The following is a 20788-nucleotide window of genomic DNA, read 5'->3' on the forward strand; positions in this document are numbered from 1 at the left end:
GGTAAACGTTACCCCCTGATCATGACTTACCCTGTTCAAGACTAGGCTCTCAGATAGTGGGGGAAGACGCGAAAGAAAAAGGCACGCGAAAAGTTGGCCCGCCTCTCCCCAGTTTCCTTCCGTGTCCTTCCTTCAGTGATCTAACAACTCATGATCATAGCCTGTTTACATGGAGGTGGGGTGCCCCAGATAGGTGAGGTAACCTGCTTAGGTGGGTAACCCGCCTGTCCACATAATCTCTCATTTTAATGTGATCACGTTTACATGCTAGGTGGGGTAACCCGGCACATGTTACCTCACCTACCTGGCGTCCCCCACCTTCATGTAAACGGGCCCTCGGTTACGGAACTGATGAACCAGGTTGAATTTTAAATTTGTCAGTGCTTTTGCCATCTGCTAATGCACATAATGCACAGCGTGCCACTTAAGCCAATTCAAAAAGGCGCCTCACAGCTAACTTACCACTTGTTCACGCAACCACGCCTTTGCCGTACAAAGATTTAGACGGTTAGGGTGTCGAAGTTTCGACCTTACCGGCTAAAAGGTTCACTTAACGTTCGCCATTCAAGAGTATGCGTCCACATTTTCTTATGTTGAGGACGGCTCCGTGTAAAAGGAACACTGAAACGAACGAATTTTTATTTAGTAGAAAATTCGTCCTGTTCCGTGTGAATGTAAGTAGTATAGCGAGATGTTTTAGACCCCTTGTTGCGCAGGGATCTCTTTAACTTGCACAGGAATACATTGACGTCAATGACTTCATTCTTTTTCTCATGAATAGCAAGAGGTGGAATCTCGTTAAGATAAGGTCATGTGCTATTGTTAGGTGGTGAGGTTTCCCAGTTGTTTACATTGGGTTTTTATTGTTTGACTATAGAAGAAATATGCATGAAACGTTCGGCCCTTTTCAAGAGGTACGACTCTTACAAGTCGTGCAACTGGTTACACTTTATCTTATTAGTGAAACTTGCTGGTCAAAATTAATCTTAAAATTCTGTACTAACACATTCGTGTAAGTTGACGAAGAAAAAGGGTAAAACAGAAGCTACCTTCTCTTATCTGAAAGGCTGTTCCTACCCAAAGCTTTATTGAAAGAAACTGAAAAATCAGCTACCAGCGGCAAACACAGTTAGCGCTATAAGGAGAACTTTACTGCATGCATTTTGTAATTCAATTGTCTTCTATTTTTCTACTTTACAACACTATTTATAGCATCTACTAATAACTCTTGCCAGTTCTGAGACGACCACCTGGAAAGTACTTCGAATCGCCCTTTTTTCAGCTGCAATGAAAACACTTGTGCTTGGTAACATATTCAAGATCCCTGGTTTTGCTTTCACATTCTCACAGGCAATAGGTTACTTCCGAGTTCCAAAAACCCTTTCTTTCAAAATGAGGCCACGTGCAAAACCTTTCTTGTGAAAAATCCTTTCCATATCAAAGGCTGAGCACTTAACCTCGTTTTGATACAGAGGCCTAGTGAAACTCGAAAATTGCCTATTGGCAGCTTGAGGATGATAGCTAATATAGTGCAATGGTCATGAAGCCTGTCAGAGTTTTTTGTTTCATGTTTTTGTAAGCGTTTTTCAACTTGATCGTGCACAATGCTTAATAGCATTCCTGTCATTTTGAACTTTATACTTACTCATAATGACCTACTGGTTCTAAAACAATGGATAGGTGCATTAAATCCCATTTTTCGGATAATGACCTCGCTCCATGGCCTTCTAAAAAATTATAACCTCGCGCTAGGCGCTCGGTCATTATTTTTAAGAAGACCTCGGAGCTTAGGCATTATCCTGTATAAATTGTCAATGTTGTCAGTTGTTAATGTTTTGGGATGTTTTAAACAATCATTCTTTTATGTCCCTTAAACGTTCTACAAACCGCTGAAAGCGATTTCAAAAAACATGACAGTATATGTTGATCGTCACAGGGTAAAATAAAATTTGCTTAGCTCTTTAAAAATTTGTGAGGCTTCTTCCACGAAAACAGCTATTACGCAAAATTCGTAAACTGATTTTCTTTCGAAATTGTTAGGGCATCAAATGATCAATGTACTATACATATCCCTGAATTTCATGTCCATTGAAAACTTTAAAAGTTGTAAAACGTACAGGGAAAATTGAGTAACCCGAACCCGGGACCGCCGGATTGCGAGTCCAACGCGCTGACCACTCGGTCATGCTGCCGCCTCTAATAAAATTTAAGGTGCTGAGCAATCAACTTTTTATGGGAAGGGGGATTTACACTGGACAAATAACTTTTTCTACCTCTAGTAATGTCAACGAAATTGACTGTTAATTTTTGGGTGTGAATGTAAGAGTACCAACTCTATACAAGGTTTTCATACCAGGTTTGTTAGGAATTTTTGTTCCTAAAATCATCCAGTCACTCCGTTCAATGATCGGCCTCTGAAGTTAAGTAACGAGTTGGAACAGGTTTTCGAAAGCTGTGGTTTACTCTATACAAGGATATCGCCATTATACACTCCTCATAAACTATGTCTTGTAGAATGAGATCAGCGCGTCCATCTTATACTCACACCTCATCTGCCGACATAACAAAATAATCTGGAAAGTTCCTAATTCTTTCGCGCGTCGATAAGTTACAGACTCTAGTGCGATTTATTACGCGACCGCGTGCGGCAGAACGACGGGTGAAACGGTTCATTCGTTTGTGCACCCGTCTACGACTCTTTTTGGTTAGCACCAGTCCCACTACGACGTTGTCGGATTCTTTCTCGCCAGTCTCCCTTGATTTCTTGAAAATTGGGATTATAAGCTGCTTGTCCACTGAAAGAAAATGAAAAATGCATCATTAGAGTTTTGCTCGTGTTTAGTAAAGGGAAGTTAAGCAACGGAGACAGCGACGACAACGAGAACAGCAAAAAGAGCGGCCGCGGCAGCGAAGGCGACTTGCTGATAGTCTACGGGCAAGCTTTTAAATAATATCGGGAAATCGAAAGTGTCTATAGGGACTAATCTGCTTTGTCTAAGGAGCACAGCGCGTTGGAAGTCATGTTATTACAGCAATGCTATATCACTGGACCTAAATGCCATCTGCTCCTGATATCGATACCGATACGCGATACCCGATACCCGATACCCGATATCCGCTGTCGATACCTTATCAGGTTTTCCTTATGTTATTACAGCAATGCTGTATCACTGGACCTAAATGCCATCTGCTCCCGATATCGATACCGATACGCGATACCCGCTGTCGATACCTTGCCAGATGTTCCTTTTTCCATTCTTCAATTTGCTTATCTGGATTGTTTTCCTCCTCCTCTTCTTCACTGCTCCCAAGGAATGGTTCTTCTTGCTGCTTTATACTCTGCCACTTTTGGACCAGCGAGGAAACTTTTCGCGCCTTGGATGAAAGCAGGGAAGTCCCAACCTTGGAAGACTGTGGGGGAAAAAAAGAATCAAACATGGACAAAAAGTTGACGATAATTAAACAACAGTTATGGGAGAGATTTTGAAGCACCGGCTTGTTTGCTGCTAACGGCACAAAGCATCACTTGATCAATATTCACGTTTTTCATTTGCACTTCCCAACGAGAGAAATATCGTTTACACGTCCGTCAACGAGAAGATTATCTTCATATTTTGATTTCTTTTTGGTTCACTTAACAACACTACTTGTCATCCTTGGAGCCTTTCGCATTTCATTGTGATTGAAATGTAAATACAAAATGAACGTGCATTCGGGTACCTCGAAAACGCGTCAAGGAAGCGTACAAAGGCAGTGATAATTCCACAAAAAGAACGTGTTCAAAGCTTTGTAAACCATAACCATAACCATAACTCCTCACGAATGCCATGGTTCGTGTTTACTTCACGACGCGCCAGACGAGTTAGCAATTGCATTATGCGGTAGAAAGGGATGCGTAAATCTCTCAGTGATTTTTTGTGCTGCTTGCCAAAACGAATACTAGAGAAGACGGCAAAGGCAGAGCTCAGCGTGACAACATAGCATGACAACAAAGCGTGACAGCACACCATCACAACCCGCTTACCTTTTTCTTCTTTTTAACTTTACTTTTTGTCGGTACTTCTACGGGAAGTGGCGGTCCAGAGTCCAGAGTTTCCTGAATTCAACAATTTATAATGGTTACCATAAGCGAAATTGGCTATTACTTCCTCTTTAATTGGCTAAAACTTTTCACACCATCCTCTCTGCTCTGTACGTTAGCAATGCAAATATGTTCACGCTATTTGTCTCGACTTAGAACTACGGTGGAGCCACCATTCAGAGGACACCCTCAGAATCAGGACACCTGTTCCCTAATTGGAGATGTCCCATCAAAAGAGGGGACTCATACAAAGATTATATGGACTATTGAGGGGGGGGGGGGGGGGGCAAAGTTTGTATCAGTCTTGCGACTCTGTTTGTCTTCTTAGCTAGTCCAATTCACTATCGGATGGATCAATTTCTCGGATCATGCTTTTCAGAAACCCTTACGTAAGCCGGTAAGGGTCTATGGTATCGATGCGAGAGCAAGTAAAATTAAGGCAATTTTGGAATCTCACAAAACATTACCTGTGCTGGAGTTCCAGTACTCTGAGACACTGCTTCAGTCGCAAAGGAAGAAGGGGGACTTGCACTAGCAGTCTCCAAATCAGAGTAATCCACAAGAGATCGAGCCTGCAGCGCAGGTTTGGTTCGTAAGGTCGTAACTGTTGGTTGTCCACTAACAAATGGCGATGATACCGTTGTGGCTGTTACATTTGGTAGTAAATCGTCCCGGGGAGGTGGGGGTGGGGCCTCTGATGGTTCGGGGGGTGGGGGTGGTGGCGCAGAGGATTCGACTGGTGGAAGAGGAGGAAGATCGTCGGTTCCTGTGGTTAATTGAATCGTAATGTAATGTTAGTGTTATGTACAGGTGAGCCGTGGTTGTAAACGTAGAGAAAAATAGAAAAGGACTCTGCCACTCGTCATTTTAATTGATTTTTAAAAAACCTAGTAATAACCAAAGGCTACGGAGTGCGGGCGACAACGATCGAAGGTCAAAACGCTTTTGCTCAAACGCTGTGCTTTGCGCAAGTGGTCAAAAACGCGCGTAAAAAAGTGTTTTCTTAAGCTCCGCAAAATTCCGCGACTACTCGAGCTCCGCTCGCTCCCCTGCAGGAGAGCCTGCTCAAAGGCAAGTAGTCCCTTAAATTCATTAGAAACAGAAGAGCCAGCGAAAAAAAAAAATCGAGAGCGCGTAAAATCGCAACCTGTGAGAAGAGGAGGGAAGTTGGAATTTATTACAGCAGCCCTTCAATTCTTTAAAAGAGTAAAAACTATTTTTCCTTTCAGATCAGAAAACGTTCAAATAGAAAATAGTTAGAGCTTTAATACTTCAAGAGGAATGAAGTGCACCTCTTATTTAACACACGCACACTCATACACACTGGTCATGTTCACATGTTAATATCTTGTCAACATTTGCCTGTGACAACAATTGGCGATAATAAAACAGCTCTTTGATCTTTTATTGACCCATCAAAGTTTTAATAATAAAAGTACCTGGAGGAGGTGGTGGGGATTCGTCATCTGCTTGTGAATACGACGAAGCAGTAAATGGAATTGCCTCGGAGCCTCCATCCGTTCCAGGAACTGGTGGATTCACAAACGTTTCTAAAACAAGTAAACAAACTGAGCAAAACAAGTCTACCCAAGTATTTTAGCTATCCTCTAAAACTCAACTTCAGATTTCTCTGGTCTCTGGATGAGTCATACATTTTCAGGCATAGCTACATTCAGTACTTGCAGTAAATTAAGCAACTGTAATATTACCTTTTAGAGACAAATGCATTAAAACAATCAAATGATTTCCCCAAGTGGCTCAAGAAATGTCTTTCTTAGGTTTTCTGATATTTCACGAGTTGGTGTTAAAGGTGTTCTCACATACCTGTTTTCACTGATGAAGAGACTACAGGGGCTGTCGCCATGACAACCGGCATCACTGGTGCTTGAACCATCGGCACGTATGCTGACAAGGGGAAAAACAGAAACTTTAAAAAGAACTTCATTATGATAAAACTAGCCTTGTTTCAATCTGTTAACGTTAAAGCATCTGAAAAACCATGCAACCTCCAGTAGCCTGAGGAAACATTTGACGCCACCACAGGAACCAGCGCAAAAATGTCATACTGTAACGCGTCACTTCACAGATCTGGGTACTGCTTCTAATTGGTTGACACGAAATTCCCTCGCAGTACACAAGAATCACGCGCAAAAATGTATGATGTTAATGAAACTCAACTGCTGAAACAAGATGTGTCTCCCTGTTTGAATTTCGATAAATTCCGTGACACGGCTCTTTTAATGGTGTCGTAATATGAGGTACACAATCTAACCTGGATAGCTCCAGACTGGGGCACTCTCCTGTTTGTTTGTTACTGTTATTGGTGTTGCTGCTGGTGGTGCCAGGGGGGTTACTGAAATCTCCCCAGTTGTCACTTCTGAGGGTGCGTCTACATCCATATCGCCACCAAACTCATCCGCGGGATATTCCCATTGCGAGTCACCAGTTACCTTGTTTGTGTAGTAGTAATGCTTGTGTATTCTGTTGAAAGCAAACAAATGAAAAAACCGAAGAATGAGAGTTGATCTCCTGAAAGGACATCTTCTATTAATAAAATAATCATATGACGAGCACTGGTATCGAGCTGAATGTCATCTTTCATTCTAATGTGTCACTTACCAAAGTAAATTTTCTGTTGAGAGAATCAACTCTCCCATTGCTTAAGATTCGCCTGCCTTGATAAGTTACCCAAGTTGGAGAGGTGTCAAAAAAAGATGACTTCGGTTATCAATACAAGTGCTCGAGCTAAGATCTTTGGCAATAATGATCCTTGCATTCTACACTGAATCAAGAATCTATTACCAACACAATAAACAGTACAATAAAAATCTCTTATATTTACCTACATTAGAAGGAGCACAAGGTGTATACATACAGATTCCCACTGACCTGATATTGTCCGACTTTGTTTCTTGACTTGTGCTGTGGGTCTTGCGCTGACAGCCACACGGTTTAAGTCCAGTATCCAGACGTGCCACGGGATTTCGAGGCCACAAGATAGATCACACCACAGACAAACAAACACACAGACAGGCAGGCGCACAGACGGACGGACGGACACACAGAAAGAGGGACAGACAGACAGACAGACACCCAGACAGACAGACAGACAGACAGTCAGACAGAGACCAACAAACAAACAGACCCATGAAAAGGCGGACAGGCAACAGACACACACATGAAGAGATGTATCAACAAACAGACAAACAATCACAAATTGACTCAGCACTGATCCAGAAGTATTTAAGCAAAAACAAAATTACCAATAATTTATGTCTTCATCATTTTAACAGAGATTCAGATTCACCGATGAAAGGTACAATTTTGTCCGTTTATACTTTCTCTCTCCTACTTTTCACAAAGTAACTGGTTTATACGTCAATCAAAACTGAAAACGTTTTGTTGTTAACAGTCAAATACGGTGGCCTCCTATTAAGCAGCCACCTTCCAAATGGCAGCCACTTGTCAGAATCTGGAATCACCGTCAACAGAGAGTCAGCCAAAACCGCTTAAACATTTTTACTCTGAAGGTCAGTGATAAAGTATTCTAACGGGAACGGGTCGTTTCGATACAAAAATTTTGTTCACTTCAATTCACGTATAGATTGCGCGTGAACAAGAAAAACATTTGGGGTGAATATTCTTTGTTTTTTAAGCCAAGTATCGGTACGTGGACCTATTTACACATCAAATGAATAAACTCGTTATCGAAACCACTTTGTATTCTAACTATTTGGTCTGTGGACGAAATCCTACGTTGTGACCATTCAAATGGTACCTCTCTGTCAATACTTTCACAGGGCGCTATTTGTTTTTCAGAATTTAACAAATAAAATTTGGAAACTTTGTCAAATTTTGACTTGGACCTCTTTAGGGAGTGAGACTTTAATAGAGTCTGGTTTTACTTTATACCTTACAACAAAGAACAAACATAATTACTAATGACACGAACACACAGAACACATAAAGGCATCACAACATCACATTACAATGAAAGTGAGCCAAACATAAGTAACAGGAATGATACGCTATTTAACAGGCCACAAGAACAAATAGACACGTCTGAGATCATTTTGCACAAGGTGACAGTAGGACAGTGCATGAACATGAATATTACACTCACATCCATGAAGTTGACTACAGTGACTACAATGTCTTGCAGTGATGGGTACCCCCCTTTGTAGGACTTTAAATTTTATGTAGATGTAGATGTAGTAGTTTCTGATTTGTTAGGTATTTCACAGTAACGCTGAACTTCTTAAAGATGATGGTAAAGGGAAACATTTGCAGAGGATCCATTAGGAGGTCGTTAAGTCGAAAAACAAGTCTCTTCTCTCTGACAACAGTTCATTATGATGGATCCATGCCTGTTGCTCCAAACAGGCAAGATTACCCCCCTGGCAAAACACAAGACTGATACAGTACCTGTCCCAATGGCACGTCCAGCCAGGGGGGGCAGCAGACTCTTCATATTCCTTAAGTTGTTTGTCAGCATCATAGAGCTTGTCGACCAAGTGGCGGCTGTCCAGTGCTCCTTCTCGCCAGTCACTGATTCTTGTCTGCAAACGATAAATTACATACTGTTTAAAAAACGGGAAAGGGGTGTATTATCAGGTTTAAAAACTCGACGAGAAGCTGAGAGTTTTTAAACCTGATAATGCATGACAGTGAGTTTCTTGAAGGGCTTCAAAATCTCTTTTATAGATCAACTCATTCTTGCACTAATATTTAGCTTTGGGGTTATATTGGTATAAAAAATTGGATGTTAAGTTTAGCCGTGTCTTTATCAGATATAAGGACACTCATTAAACATTAATTTCTTTTACTTTTCTTTATGAATTATGGATGAGTTTTTGAACGGACTATAAGAGAGCAAAGCCCAAAACATCAAAATGAAAGGAAAACACATAACTGTTGACTAGAATCTTAAGTTTTTGAATAAGCCCCAGGAGTGATCAGCATCAAATTTCTCCTTGTAATAGCAATGCTTTGTAAAACAGAGCGTTCATGAGAATTACAGACATGATCACACAAAATGAAGTTGTTTGATATTTTATCAACTTCTCCCCACTACTTCTGTAGGAAATGAATAGGGGAAACAAATGAGGATTCAAAATTTGATCTTAGGGTTAAAAGGGTTAAGGTGCTTTGGTTTTAGGTATGCTAATGAATGTCCCTTAGGGCACATGCCATTGCCTAATTTCAAACCAAGGGCTGCTGGGTACGAGTCTGATTATTATGGGGTTAACAACAAGAAACCTACAGAATCAGAAAGAGCTGAAAGAGGAAACCAAGAATTACCAATTCCTTGAGTTTGGTGTTGATCGGGGCCATATTGAATGAGATACAGCCAATCAAAAACCCCAAAATTCGCTAAGAAATGCATACATGTCTGGACAGCGTGCCCGGCAATCCATACATCTCTTTCTCAATATTGGCCCAATTAACCCTTTAAGTTCCAGTAGTGACCAAGATCATTTTTCTCCTAACAATATCCATACATTGTCAACAGATAAGTTATGAGAATTAATAAAATGATCACCCAACTAAAAATGCCTTAATCTTTTATCAAATTCTCTCAACTCATTCTTAAAGAAAATGTATGGAGATCAGTTTGGAGAATTTGTATGTGGATACTGGGGCTTAAAGGGTTAACAAAAAACTTGAGATTTTGCAAAACTCAATGTGCTCTTTCTAACTATGTGGGTCTCATATTGTTTATCCCATAATACACAGACTTGTAGCCAGCCCTCCTTGGTTTGCAATTAGGCCATTAGTAAGCAAGATCAGTCCAATCATACAGAGAATTCCACTGTTCATCGGAATGATCCAGGTTACCAGCAAAAACACTAAATGCCTGTTTCATTTTCAAAATGCCAAGCCTGGTTGTGACTTTAGGAAGCATCCTTAGATTAATACACCAAGGAAAATAAATTGGAACCAAGGATAAAGATGAAATACAACAGAGACATGTCATGTAATGAAGTTCTGTCTTCTACATCCAGGGACAATAGTCCAGTTTCAGAGTCTTCATGGCTACTGAATAAAAGCACTGAAGACTCATTTATACAGGGTTAGCCTCTACCAAAAGTAAAATATTCACAAATACTGGCAAGAAGATGCCTGAATTTCAGCTTAAGACAATAGACAAAGTTGTACATAGGTCTTCTTCTGACTGGAATTTGTGAATATAGTTACCTTAGGTAGAGGCTAACCCTGTATAAATGAGTGCTTCAGTGCTTCTATTCAGTGGCCACAACAAATTGATTTGAATCTGGACTATTTTATATCTTAGGTGTAGGCTCGATTACCAGTCACTGATCGGGAAAATGAGCCCGCACTCATTCCCCCGTCTCTCTTCAGGGAGGATCAAAGACTGGACCCAGGAGATCAAGCTTACCTTAGGTGTAACTATGGTGTATTGAATTAAACCCCTTCATTGTTGCATTCAAATATTACTTTCTTTTTATGTATGACACAAAATGAATTTTCACAATTATTTGGCATCCTGACCTTTTAACAATCAGTTCACTAGCATTTAGAGATTGTTTGAAATATACCGGTATATGTGAAGTGTAAAAACTATCATTTTGTTGAGTACTGAGAAGGGAAGAATCATTCCAAACTTCTCTTGTGGTGCCTTTCTCACAAAACTACTTATTCTACAAATTTACCTCCATTTCAATGAGAAGTATCTTCAAGTTTGATACACCCTTTCGTGAGACTTCTAGAAAATCCAACTTGTTGGTCAGGACTGAAGTCAGGTCCAAGATTTGCCGCTGTGAATGAAATAAATAATTTAGCATTTTGAACCATAAAAGATCAGCATACAACGTTCCCACTGCTCTATGCAGAGTCCTCATAGTCTTAAAAGGACTGTGTCACAGCAGTTTAGTAGGTTGTTTTTAGTTTGCAAGCTACTTACTATGAAAGATAACTTTGGCAAGGAATTTTCTCCAAATAATACCGATACAAATTTCCCAGACCACGACCAATCAAATAAAAGCTTCTTTAGGAGAACTTTCACATGGTTCAGTTGGTTTCATTTCTATTTACAGAATCAAATTTCAAGTCTGCTCCTAGCATTAGGGGCTGGTCGTTTATTACATGGGACCAGCCATTTTCCTGCTGGGTCATTTTCAAAGTTTTGGTTGGTTTAACAAACCAGTAACAAGCGTAAATTGAAATTAAATGTAACAACTGTAAATAGTAAACACCAATCATATAAACACGACTGTTGAGATAAAGTTTGTGAGGAACTTTGGCATGATTCGTAGCTATAATTTTTGTCTTTTCCACAGCAATTGGGTGGGGGGTCTGTTTCACTATAAAGTTATTTAAAATTTAAGGGGGGTCATATCTAAAAAGCTACGATGAATTGGGGGTTGGTTTGAAAATCTCCTTATTTTTAAGCTTTCTCAAAATAGCCAGCAATCTCTCACAGGTAATACATGACTAGCCCATTAGGAGATGAACAGTTAGGCTTAAGGCTTTTAAAATGCACTGTGATGTTGCTACATGTATCTTACCCTGTAGTCATCCTCCTTTGCATCATACTTCGGTTTCGTCTCCTCTGTAGACAACAACCAAGAGATTTGAAATCAAGGAAAATTACAGAAGTATTGGGAGAGATGGGCAGGGTCCAAGGAAACAACCTGGCCCCTTTAATTCAAAGTAAGTTAGGCTGCTCTGAGATCACGATTTCCTGGGTGTACTACTGAGTCTTCAAACCTAGTGGAAGTATTTTATTACTATTATTATCATCATCATCATCATCATTATTATTATTATTATTATTATTATTATTATTATTATTATTATTATTATTATTATTATTATTATTATTATTATTATTATTATTATTATTGGGCTACCCGTGAGGGCAAAGCCCAATCGAGAAATGAGCAGCCTTTCCTGTGCAGCAAAAAGACAATAGAAATCAAACATTTCCCTGTCTCTCCTCCCCTGTGTAGAGGATTGAGGAAGAGAAATTTTCCTGAACACCAAACAGCAAATTACTCTTAAGTTTAATGATTAGGGCTAGGAAACTGAGCAAATTGTATCCCATTTAGAATCCTTACACAAGCAACGTGAAACTTCAGAGTCCTTTATACTGGTGTTTGGCATTGTGAAATACTCTTGACGTATCAAAGATTTGCCAGTGATCAAAATCAAATACAAAAAAAAATTTTTAGCTTTAGCTCTCCGGTCTTAGCAAACAATTTCTTCCTTCAAGGCCTTAGGAAGAAGACACACAGAAACTGTTCAAGGACAAAATAGTGTTTTTATTTTATTTTATTTTTTAACATTTTCCTCTTCTGACATGACTGAACAACCGTTTTAGCAGAAAGCCAATCAAGCGTGCAGCATGCATTCATGCAAATATTTTTAGGGCCATTTCACATTTATGTCATGGTTGTGAAGACATTTTATGAACTTGAATAACGTAACTTACTTTATCCAAGATTTGGAAAATATGGGCAAGAAGAGGATTGAATTTCAATACACAAAAGTTGGCAGACTGAAAAAGGAATCTGCAGTTTATAAGTCTCAGTCTGGACCGACAGCCCTGCGTTCTTTTATCACGTTTTTTAACAAACAAACTGTTATGTGTCTTAACAAATGTCATGTCATGGAAGCACGAGAATGTGTGGCTCAAACCGTCATGAGCTGAACCTAATTCGAATTAAGGCCAACCCAAACTATTTAGACCAGCTGAATTGATTCAGCCGCCGATCTTAATTGCAGCTGACTGAAATACAAAAGGCGAAAAACGCTCATTTTGGTCAAACTGCTTGTAAATACGTTATAATGATTTACACATTAGGTTCAGCACCTGAAAAGTTCAGTGTTTGAATCAAAACTGTTCTAAAGTTATACTAATGTTGAAATTCCCAGCAGGTTAGGCAGAAAGAATGGCTGAGCCATTGCAAATTGAAATAGACATTCCAAATGATTCAAAGGCCAAACTTTTCATGTACCTAATTCAACGTATTGGGTTCGGCTCATGAAAAGTTCGGCGTCTGAACCGGGTCTAAAATAAAATAATATTACTACATTTCTTAGCTGTCATTGCACAGCTGCGATATGAAACTTCCAAATTTCACACTCCCGTTTTATGAAGTAGGTGAACCCAACCCACAAATTCTCTTTTCCTTTTTCTAAATAAAGATGCATTCCTTTCGGATTCAACCCCAGAAAATTTTGCCGACATATGACAAATTAAATGAAACTGTATAAGATTGATGAAGTTTGAAACAGTGCAAATTCACTTTTTTTAAGTGACGTTTTTAGTTTGTTGTCATCCGGAAATTTTACTACCATGGCAATGCAACTAAATGGCCTCTCCTCTCTATTGCCATAATAAATAAACTCAGGCTGTGCTGAAAACATCACTTCCAGGGTGTATTACAAATCTACAAACCTATTGGTGACTTTTCTTTTTTCTCACTCTCAGCTGAAGTTTTCAAGTGTTTAAACACTTCAGGTGGCAGAAGGGGTTTGCCTTCTTCTGAATCCTTGTCTTTCTCCTTTTCCTTTTCCTCTTCATCAGATACATCCATGCTTTGCGCATCAAAAGTATCTTGTTTTCCTTTCTCGTAGGTGTCTGATCATAACAAATCAGTTCAAAAACAAACGTCAAATATCCATTATCAAAGTAATGCCCTATAATATATATTTTCTTATGTTCTACTATAAACTATGCCATAACAACACAATAAACAAAAAGACTAGACTAGAAGTAAGTTGCCCCAGATACCAAAAGCAGCTATAGCCAGGCCTTCTTATAAGGTGCACAAAAAAACATACATTATGCCGGGAAAAACGGTCCATTATGCAACAAATTATGCAATTTCTACACAGAGTTCCTTTTGGAATACTGTTATTTTACTCACATCAACGTTAAAAATATCAGAAACTCTGCATGATGTTTCCAAAGTTTGTTATTTTGTCTAGATAATGCTTGGCCCATTTATGACGACATCTCTTGCAAATTATGCAATTGGTTGCGATTTGAGATCAATAAGGGCAAAATTGCACCTCTGGATTGCATAAGACACCCTTTATACCTAACTACAAAGCCTCAAAATATTTTCCCCAGAAATCACAAGAGATGTGAACTCCCAAAGGTGGCACAGCAAGGGGGTTTCTTTAAGTTTTTATGTAGGTGTAGGCATTTACATAGTAGCTGCTTTAAAAGGGGGCAAACATCAGATTCTTAGCCACATTATTTTCACATAAATATTAAAAACTAGCCAGCAAAACTTGTAAAGAAGGGCCTAAATATTGTCAGCTGCTAGCTCTTAACCTAAGAGAGAACAAAAACCACTAGAATTTACCATAACCACCAATAAAAGCTCAAAGCAAAACCACAAGGATCTGTGAGCCAACAAAAACTTTGAAAGACCCCATTTTTAGTCTCTTGACCATCAAGATATTTAAAGGTTCACAAAACAAACATGCTTTTGACAAATCAGTTTTTTTCTCTTGGACTATTTCTTTTTCTTTGTACTCAAAGGCTACAAAAAAGAGAGGCTACAGTGTAGTCATTGTCTATGGTAAACATTATCAAATGAATGGAAACTGGGGGTAAAGATGTACTCTGTATAGACCATTTAAGCTTGTATGACTTTTCCTAATTCAGACCATGTGATGTTGTCCAGGGAATTTACCTTTTGTCTTTTCATAAAATAATTATGCATACATTATTTTTATGTATGTAAATGCACATGCCATAGGACAACATTTGAAAGAAACAGTTCTCTGGAGTACCATCATCTGGTTTGAAAAAGGAAAACAAAACATACAGGAGGAAGGATAATCAGGGCCCCGAACTGTCAATTACAGCACTGTTTCCTTGACAACTGACCTTCCAGAAGCTGAGCAGCAAAGTCATCATCAGAATCTTCCTCCACTTCTTCAAGTTTCTGTTTTTTGGCTGGGACCTCCTCGTCATCAGCAGACTTGTCCAATTTTCGGACAACAATCTCTGCTTTATCTGAAGACTCATCATCTACATTTTGATCCTTCCACGAATCCACAATCTCAAAGCCATCTAGGTCATTATCACTGTTGTTGCTGTTTGAGTCAGCTTCTTTGTTATCATCCTGGGGAAGTTCTTCCTCAAGCTTTTCCTCATTATCTACTTCTGAGAAAAAATGTAGATCAAAGAGCGTTTTTTCAGTGAAACTTCAGTTCACACACACAATGCCCTCCTTTAGCAACCCAATGCAAAATAAAAAGTTTAGTAAACATCTTTCATGGTAATACTGAGCTTACCCTTGGTACTATTTATAGCTATGTTGGTTATAATGGGGCTGAGCACAAAATTCAAACAAATAGTCCAAATGAAACTTTAAAAGGTCAAGAATCACAACTGGCAGGAGAGCAACCAACTGGCTATTTACAGGCATTGCCGAGGATTTGAACTTCAGGTTTGCAAGACACAGCACCAGGTAGTGAGTGAGGGCATTCCTTGAACAAGGGGCTTCCAGAATGCAAGTCCAGTCAACTGACCACTCAACACGTTGCCTCCTTGCCCAGAACACATAATAAACTGGTTTTGTACAGGAACATCAAGGCCATACATGCAGGTAAACCTGTCTGCTTTCAAGCTTTTAAGTGTCCATTAAGGGAGCTTTGAAGTAATTAATTAGACAAGTCCACCCACCTATAAGAATTTTGACAAGAGATTCTATCTGAAGCTACATGTAGCCTAGCTATTTTCTGACACTATCTGGCCAAAAAGGAGCAAAACCACCTAACATATTGTTTACAAGTCAAGCACAACACTAGCATTCGTTAATGATGCTAAGTAACAGCTTTTGAAGTTCAACCTTCTCTCCTTCATGGTCCTTTCTGTTTTGGTGCCCCTTCTGTTTTCTTTTGCTGGACAATAAGTACTAGGCTAGGCAAACAGCCAACCTTTTGGTGTGAGAGTGTAAATGAATTTATCATGTCTGTAATCACCTTTAGGTATATCATTATCTTCTTCTTCTTGGTAACACTGTTCTTCTTGATCACCATCATAACTGGGAATGCCAACTGCTGTGCTGTCATCCACACTCTGTGTATCAGCAGCAACAGATAACTGCTCTGGGGGGTGCCACTGCACCTCATTTGTTTCCACATTCCAGTAATAATAGCAGTTTGTATTTTCGTCAAGGCAGGCCTGCCATGGGTACATGTCACCTGAGAAAAATGACAACAAATGGGCCATGTAAGGTTTATGCAGCACAGAAATCGATCCTAAATTTAAATAACAAGGACAGCAACAACACAACACAGCAGCCAAGGTACCGGTAGTTCACATTCCTTCTACACTAAATTCATTTTTGAATAAGGCTGATTGTTACGTCCAATGGTGGAACTGACTTTTTGATATCAAAGAGCATGTCTAAGGACACATAGGTAAGGTTATTTTCTTCCAGTCTGTTCTGGTTGTCTTTTCACATTACACTTTGTCAGGAAAGTTGACACCAAGAAAAAAAAAACAAAACATTTCTTCTAAACGGCAAAATCACAGCTTTGTGATAAACAAATATGCCTCTTGAGCTTTCTATATTTAAGGTACAAAATAACAAGTTTGGACCTATGTTGGCATGCCATTTTTTGACGGGTATACATAGATTTCTATAAATATATTTTTACTTGGTTCTTGCCTTTACTAGCATTGGGCGATATTTATTACATGCTGCTGCACAAGTAGTCTGGCAGACAAGTAGTCTGGCAGACAAATATCCTTAATTTTTAGCATATCAGCCATGAATTTATTACTTAAGTGGTAGCTGGTGTCAAAAACAAGAATCTTCATCATCGCTTTTTGGCGAACACTTTTAAATTCTCAAGAAATATCAAGAAAAGTTTCCATATTCTACCTGTACCTTCATTCCCAGCATAACCTGAGCCACCTTCTTCATATGCCTCTGAAGCTGGATGATCACCTTCTGTAGTGGAGCTCACTGCCTCTTCTGATTGTCTGTTGACAGTGACATCAGTTCCTGCACTTGTAGTGTCTGCATCCATTGATGCGATTTCCTGTGGCAAAGAAATTCATTGCAGCAACTGTGATAAATGCGTGTAACCCAGTAAATTCAAAACCTGTAGCTTTGAGAAAACAAGCCATAATAGTGAGGCCCAAGGTCAGACGAGACCTCAGAGCTGACAGAAGACATGACGGAGCTTAAAGGAGCCATGTCCCAAGAGAATGTGCACTGTGGTTATGAAATAACTTACTTAATCTGTCAAAATTCTTCACTTGCAACATTAATTTCTCCATCATGCACAGAGCAACAAAATTCACAGCATCCTACTCAGGGTGCCAAAAAAGGGAAAACTATTATCGACAATCATGAAAAATTTAAACATGTTCAAGGTGCATGTTAGTTGATGATAGTTAATGTTACTTGATGATAGCTGATGATTGCTGAGTGCAAAAAGGTCATAAAAGTTGAAACTATCATTGATTATAGTGCACCCCCAATTTAGAACAAAGTTTTCACCTTATAAGGTGCTTTTACAGTAATTTTGATTTGATTTACAAAACGTCTTCAGATATCAGTTACTTACATTAAAGAAGTCAGCTAGTTTGGCATCAATTTCTGAATGTGCTCCTGCTGATGATGAAGCACTGACGACGGCTGCTGGTTCTTCCTCCGCATTTCTAGCACCATTCTGACCTTCTGTAACTCCAGAGTGCTCTTCATCTTCTGCAAGTACAAAGAGAAGGGAAACTTTTTCCACCAATTTTTGCAGGGAGTTTTCATGTTTTTCCCATCTCTTCCAGCAACAACTGTTCATAACTATTATTAAATAAAAATAATTATATTAAAGGTTTCTAGCTAGTCAATACTCTTACCTGTACCAATATACTATTTCCATTCAGAGTGATTGGTCTCCCTAAATTTTTTTCCAACAGTACAACCTTGAGTTTATTAATAGGGAACTTAAGGGACAGTCTATTAGAAAAGTTATGTGGGGGAGGGGAATTTTCAAGCCGCAGGAATTTTTTTTCGTTATCAAAGTCCTTGTATGAATTTTTTTTTAGGCCATAGCATGAATATTTTTTGGGATTAATTGGCATGCATGAATTTTTTTTCATTTAATTCTTCCTTGCGTGAATATTTTTTGTACTTCGTACTAGTTGTGACATGTGGGAATTTGCTTCAACCAATTAGAAGCACTACCCAGATCTGGGTAGTCATGCATGTGTCATCAGTATGGAATTTCTGCAGACATTCCCTAAATGTCATTTTGAGGGGAAGCTAGTCGTGGCATCATGAAATGTCAGCTGTTTTCTGAAAATTATTTTACTGGAATTTATCTTTATTATGCTTTTTTACCTTCATCATCACTGTGATCACCATATGAACCAAGTAAACCAATACCTAAAGATAAACAACATCCAATATAAAATACTATGGAACAATACATGACTGTGCTTTGTTATAATAATAAATTATGTTGAAGATATTGTTTGAAAATACTCTAGTCTTCAGTGGGACTATTTTTATTTGGATATTATTATAATAACTTTATATCAGCACATTAATCAACTTTCAGTCGTCAATGAAATGGTTATGAGTTAAGTGTGGTTGCTTGGAATAATATCATAAAGTTGTATCCAACAATCCAGGCAACCAGAAAAAACTACTAAATGGCCCGGTTTTGACTAGCAAGAACAGGCATGTAGATAATAGCTGGGAGCAGGGGAAAATACCAGGCTCTCAACATATTTTTTCCAGTTGATAAAAATTGCAGTCTTTAAAAAGGCAACTGTTTTCCTCTCATATTACCCACCCATCAAATGCCATTTTCCGTCTGTTGTAAATTTAAGCTACATCCCTGAAGAAGTTAAAAATAAATGGGGACTACTCATCAGTACAATGAAAGAGGGTACAACTACATTCCATCTCTGTACCTGTGATGCTATTAGGATTGATTGCTCTTCTTATTCCACTAGGAGCAGGACCTGGAAAATAATTGTTGTTTAAGTAACCACTTTGATCAAGGCACATAGCTTAAGAAAAATGTACATTGTAACTACAGTATGTGGAAATGGATTCAACTGCAACTCTTCAAGAAACTCATTTGGCTTTAATTGTATCAAATAATTTTAGTTTGAGTTTTCAGTGTTCTGACCAGACAGTGGCATTAATTGCAGCATTGCTGCACTTTTTGGGAAACTGCTGCACTACATTAGCCCAAGGGGTCACAAGGGTGCAAAGAAGGAAAAAAACCTATTACAAAACATAGGTAACAAACGTACATTTCCTTAATAATTGGTTATGGCATCTTAAGAAAACACCCAATCAGTTGAGTTTAAAACTGCATCTAAAAATTGTGACCCACTTTTCTCCCTCATGATAGCTTATGAGTGCAAGTGTAGCAAATCCTGGTAAGAACACTGCGTTGTAAATAAATTAGCCAAAACAGTTCATTATTATAGTTGACAGTTTTGATGCCAGTCAGTCATCTTAACCATGGCTGACAAGGAACAAAACTGTCAACTATACCTGTTTTTCTGCCCTTTTACCTAGCCTGTGAAGAAAAACCATTAACATGACATACATGAACATACAAATACAGCAGATGCACAGCATGTCACATACCTTCCCCGGCTTCTCGTCTGGAAACCCTGTCTATCTGAAGAACGGTTCTTCTGCGAGAAGCTTGAGCCACAAGCTGTTTATCCTTAGCTCGTCGACCCATGATTCTTGGCATTGAAGTGTAACTTTTTAAACCTCCATTTTAATCTGCATACATTCGTAAACATATAACAGTAATTTTGCGTGCCCTTTAGCATACATGTACAAAAAGCATTATTGATACTGAAAGGCACTTTTTCAATATGAGTTCCACATTTTTGGGTCAAGGCTAAGTTCAATTGTCTCACACAACAAACCCTAAAAAGACTGCATCAAGCAATCCTTTCAAAGAAAAAGAAGCATCTTATGTTTGGTGATTTTTGGACAACACAAGACCAGAATTTGAAGATATGTAGGTTAGTTTTTATACTTACCTGAAATGTTGTAATGTACCAGTCAATTCCAAAACTGCCCACACACCCTAGACTGGCGACTAACTTTGACAACTCAGCCATCTACTTCAAAACTTTCTGACAACCCTGCTGGTGGGTGAGGGATTTAAAATGCTTTTCGAACAACTAGCCAGTTGGGCATTTGACCATCTAAACTGCCAACATACCAGGGAATTTGACCTCAATTTTTCTTAAAAGTCAAATGCCCGGGAGTTTGCCCGGATTGACTGGCACGTAAACATGCATTTGTAAACAGGTTAAAAATTGCTGACGCAAGTATATTTCTATTTCGTTTTGTTAATTTTTCGTCTTAAATATTGTAACAAGAAGCTGTGATATGCTGTTTGTTCGAGATCATCCATCCATCGCATCAGAATCTGAATGATTCACATAATCAACAACGTGGAAGTTTCCGGTTCGATCGAAATTTAAACACAGATGCCGATGGTCCCCTATAAATCTACTTGTACCACACTACACAGCATCAGATTGAAGTCGATATAGAGAAGTCATGTTGGGCCAACTTACCTTTCACTTGGTAATAATCTATAAGAAGCCAAATATCACCTTGTCATGATATGCATACCTGCTCCACAACATGGCGGACTTTGAAATGAAACGAAAAGACGGGCTCATGAGTTAGTCAGCGGCAAAGGTATTCAATTAGA

The 20788-nt window shown here is 39.0% G+C and overlaps 1 protein-coding gene across 2 annotated transcripts; it reads right to left on the reverse strand.

The window, feature by feature from the left end:
- Positions 1-2442: 2442 nt before the first annotated feature.
- Positions 2443-20735, reverse strand: LOC140940372 (uncharacterized). Of its 2 annotated transcripts, none has more exons than XM_073389326.1 (19): positions 20649-20735; positions 19693-19836; positions 19002-19052; positions 18424-18468; positions 17651-17790; positions 16966-17119; positions 16052-16273; positions 14952-15230; positions 13506-13688; positions 11611-11654; positions 10756-10860; positions 8507-8640; positions 6354-6562; positions 5906-5986; positions 5521-5631; positions 4549-4847; positions 4025-4096; positions 3233-3411; positions 2443-2795 (listed from the first exon to the last, which is right to left on the reverse strand). In XM_073389326.1, exons 2-19 carry the CDS (start codon positions 19802-19804, stop codon positions 2690-2692), a joined length of 2526 nt encoding a protein of 841 aa, XP_073245427.1. In that variant the 5' UTR covers positions 19805-19836; positions 20649-20735; the 3' UTR covers positions 2443-2689. The 2 variants fall into 2 exon arrangements, with proteins under 2 accessions (XP_073245427.1, XP_073245426.1); XM_073389325.1 differs by having other exon boundaries at positions 16960-17119.
- Positions 20736-20788: the final 53 nt, after the last annotated feature.

The sequence above is a fragment of the Porites lutea genome, chromosome 6 (genome assembly GCF_958299795.1).
Source record: "Porites lutea chromosome 6, jaPorLute2.1, whole genome shotgun sequence".
Classification (NCBI taxonomy): Eukaryota; Metazoa; Cnidaria; class Anthozoa; order Scleractinia; family Poritidae; genus Porites; species Porites lutea.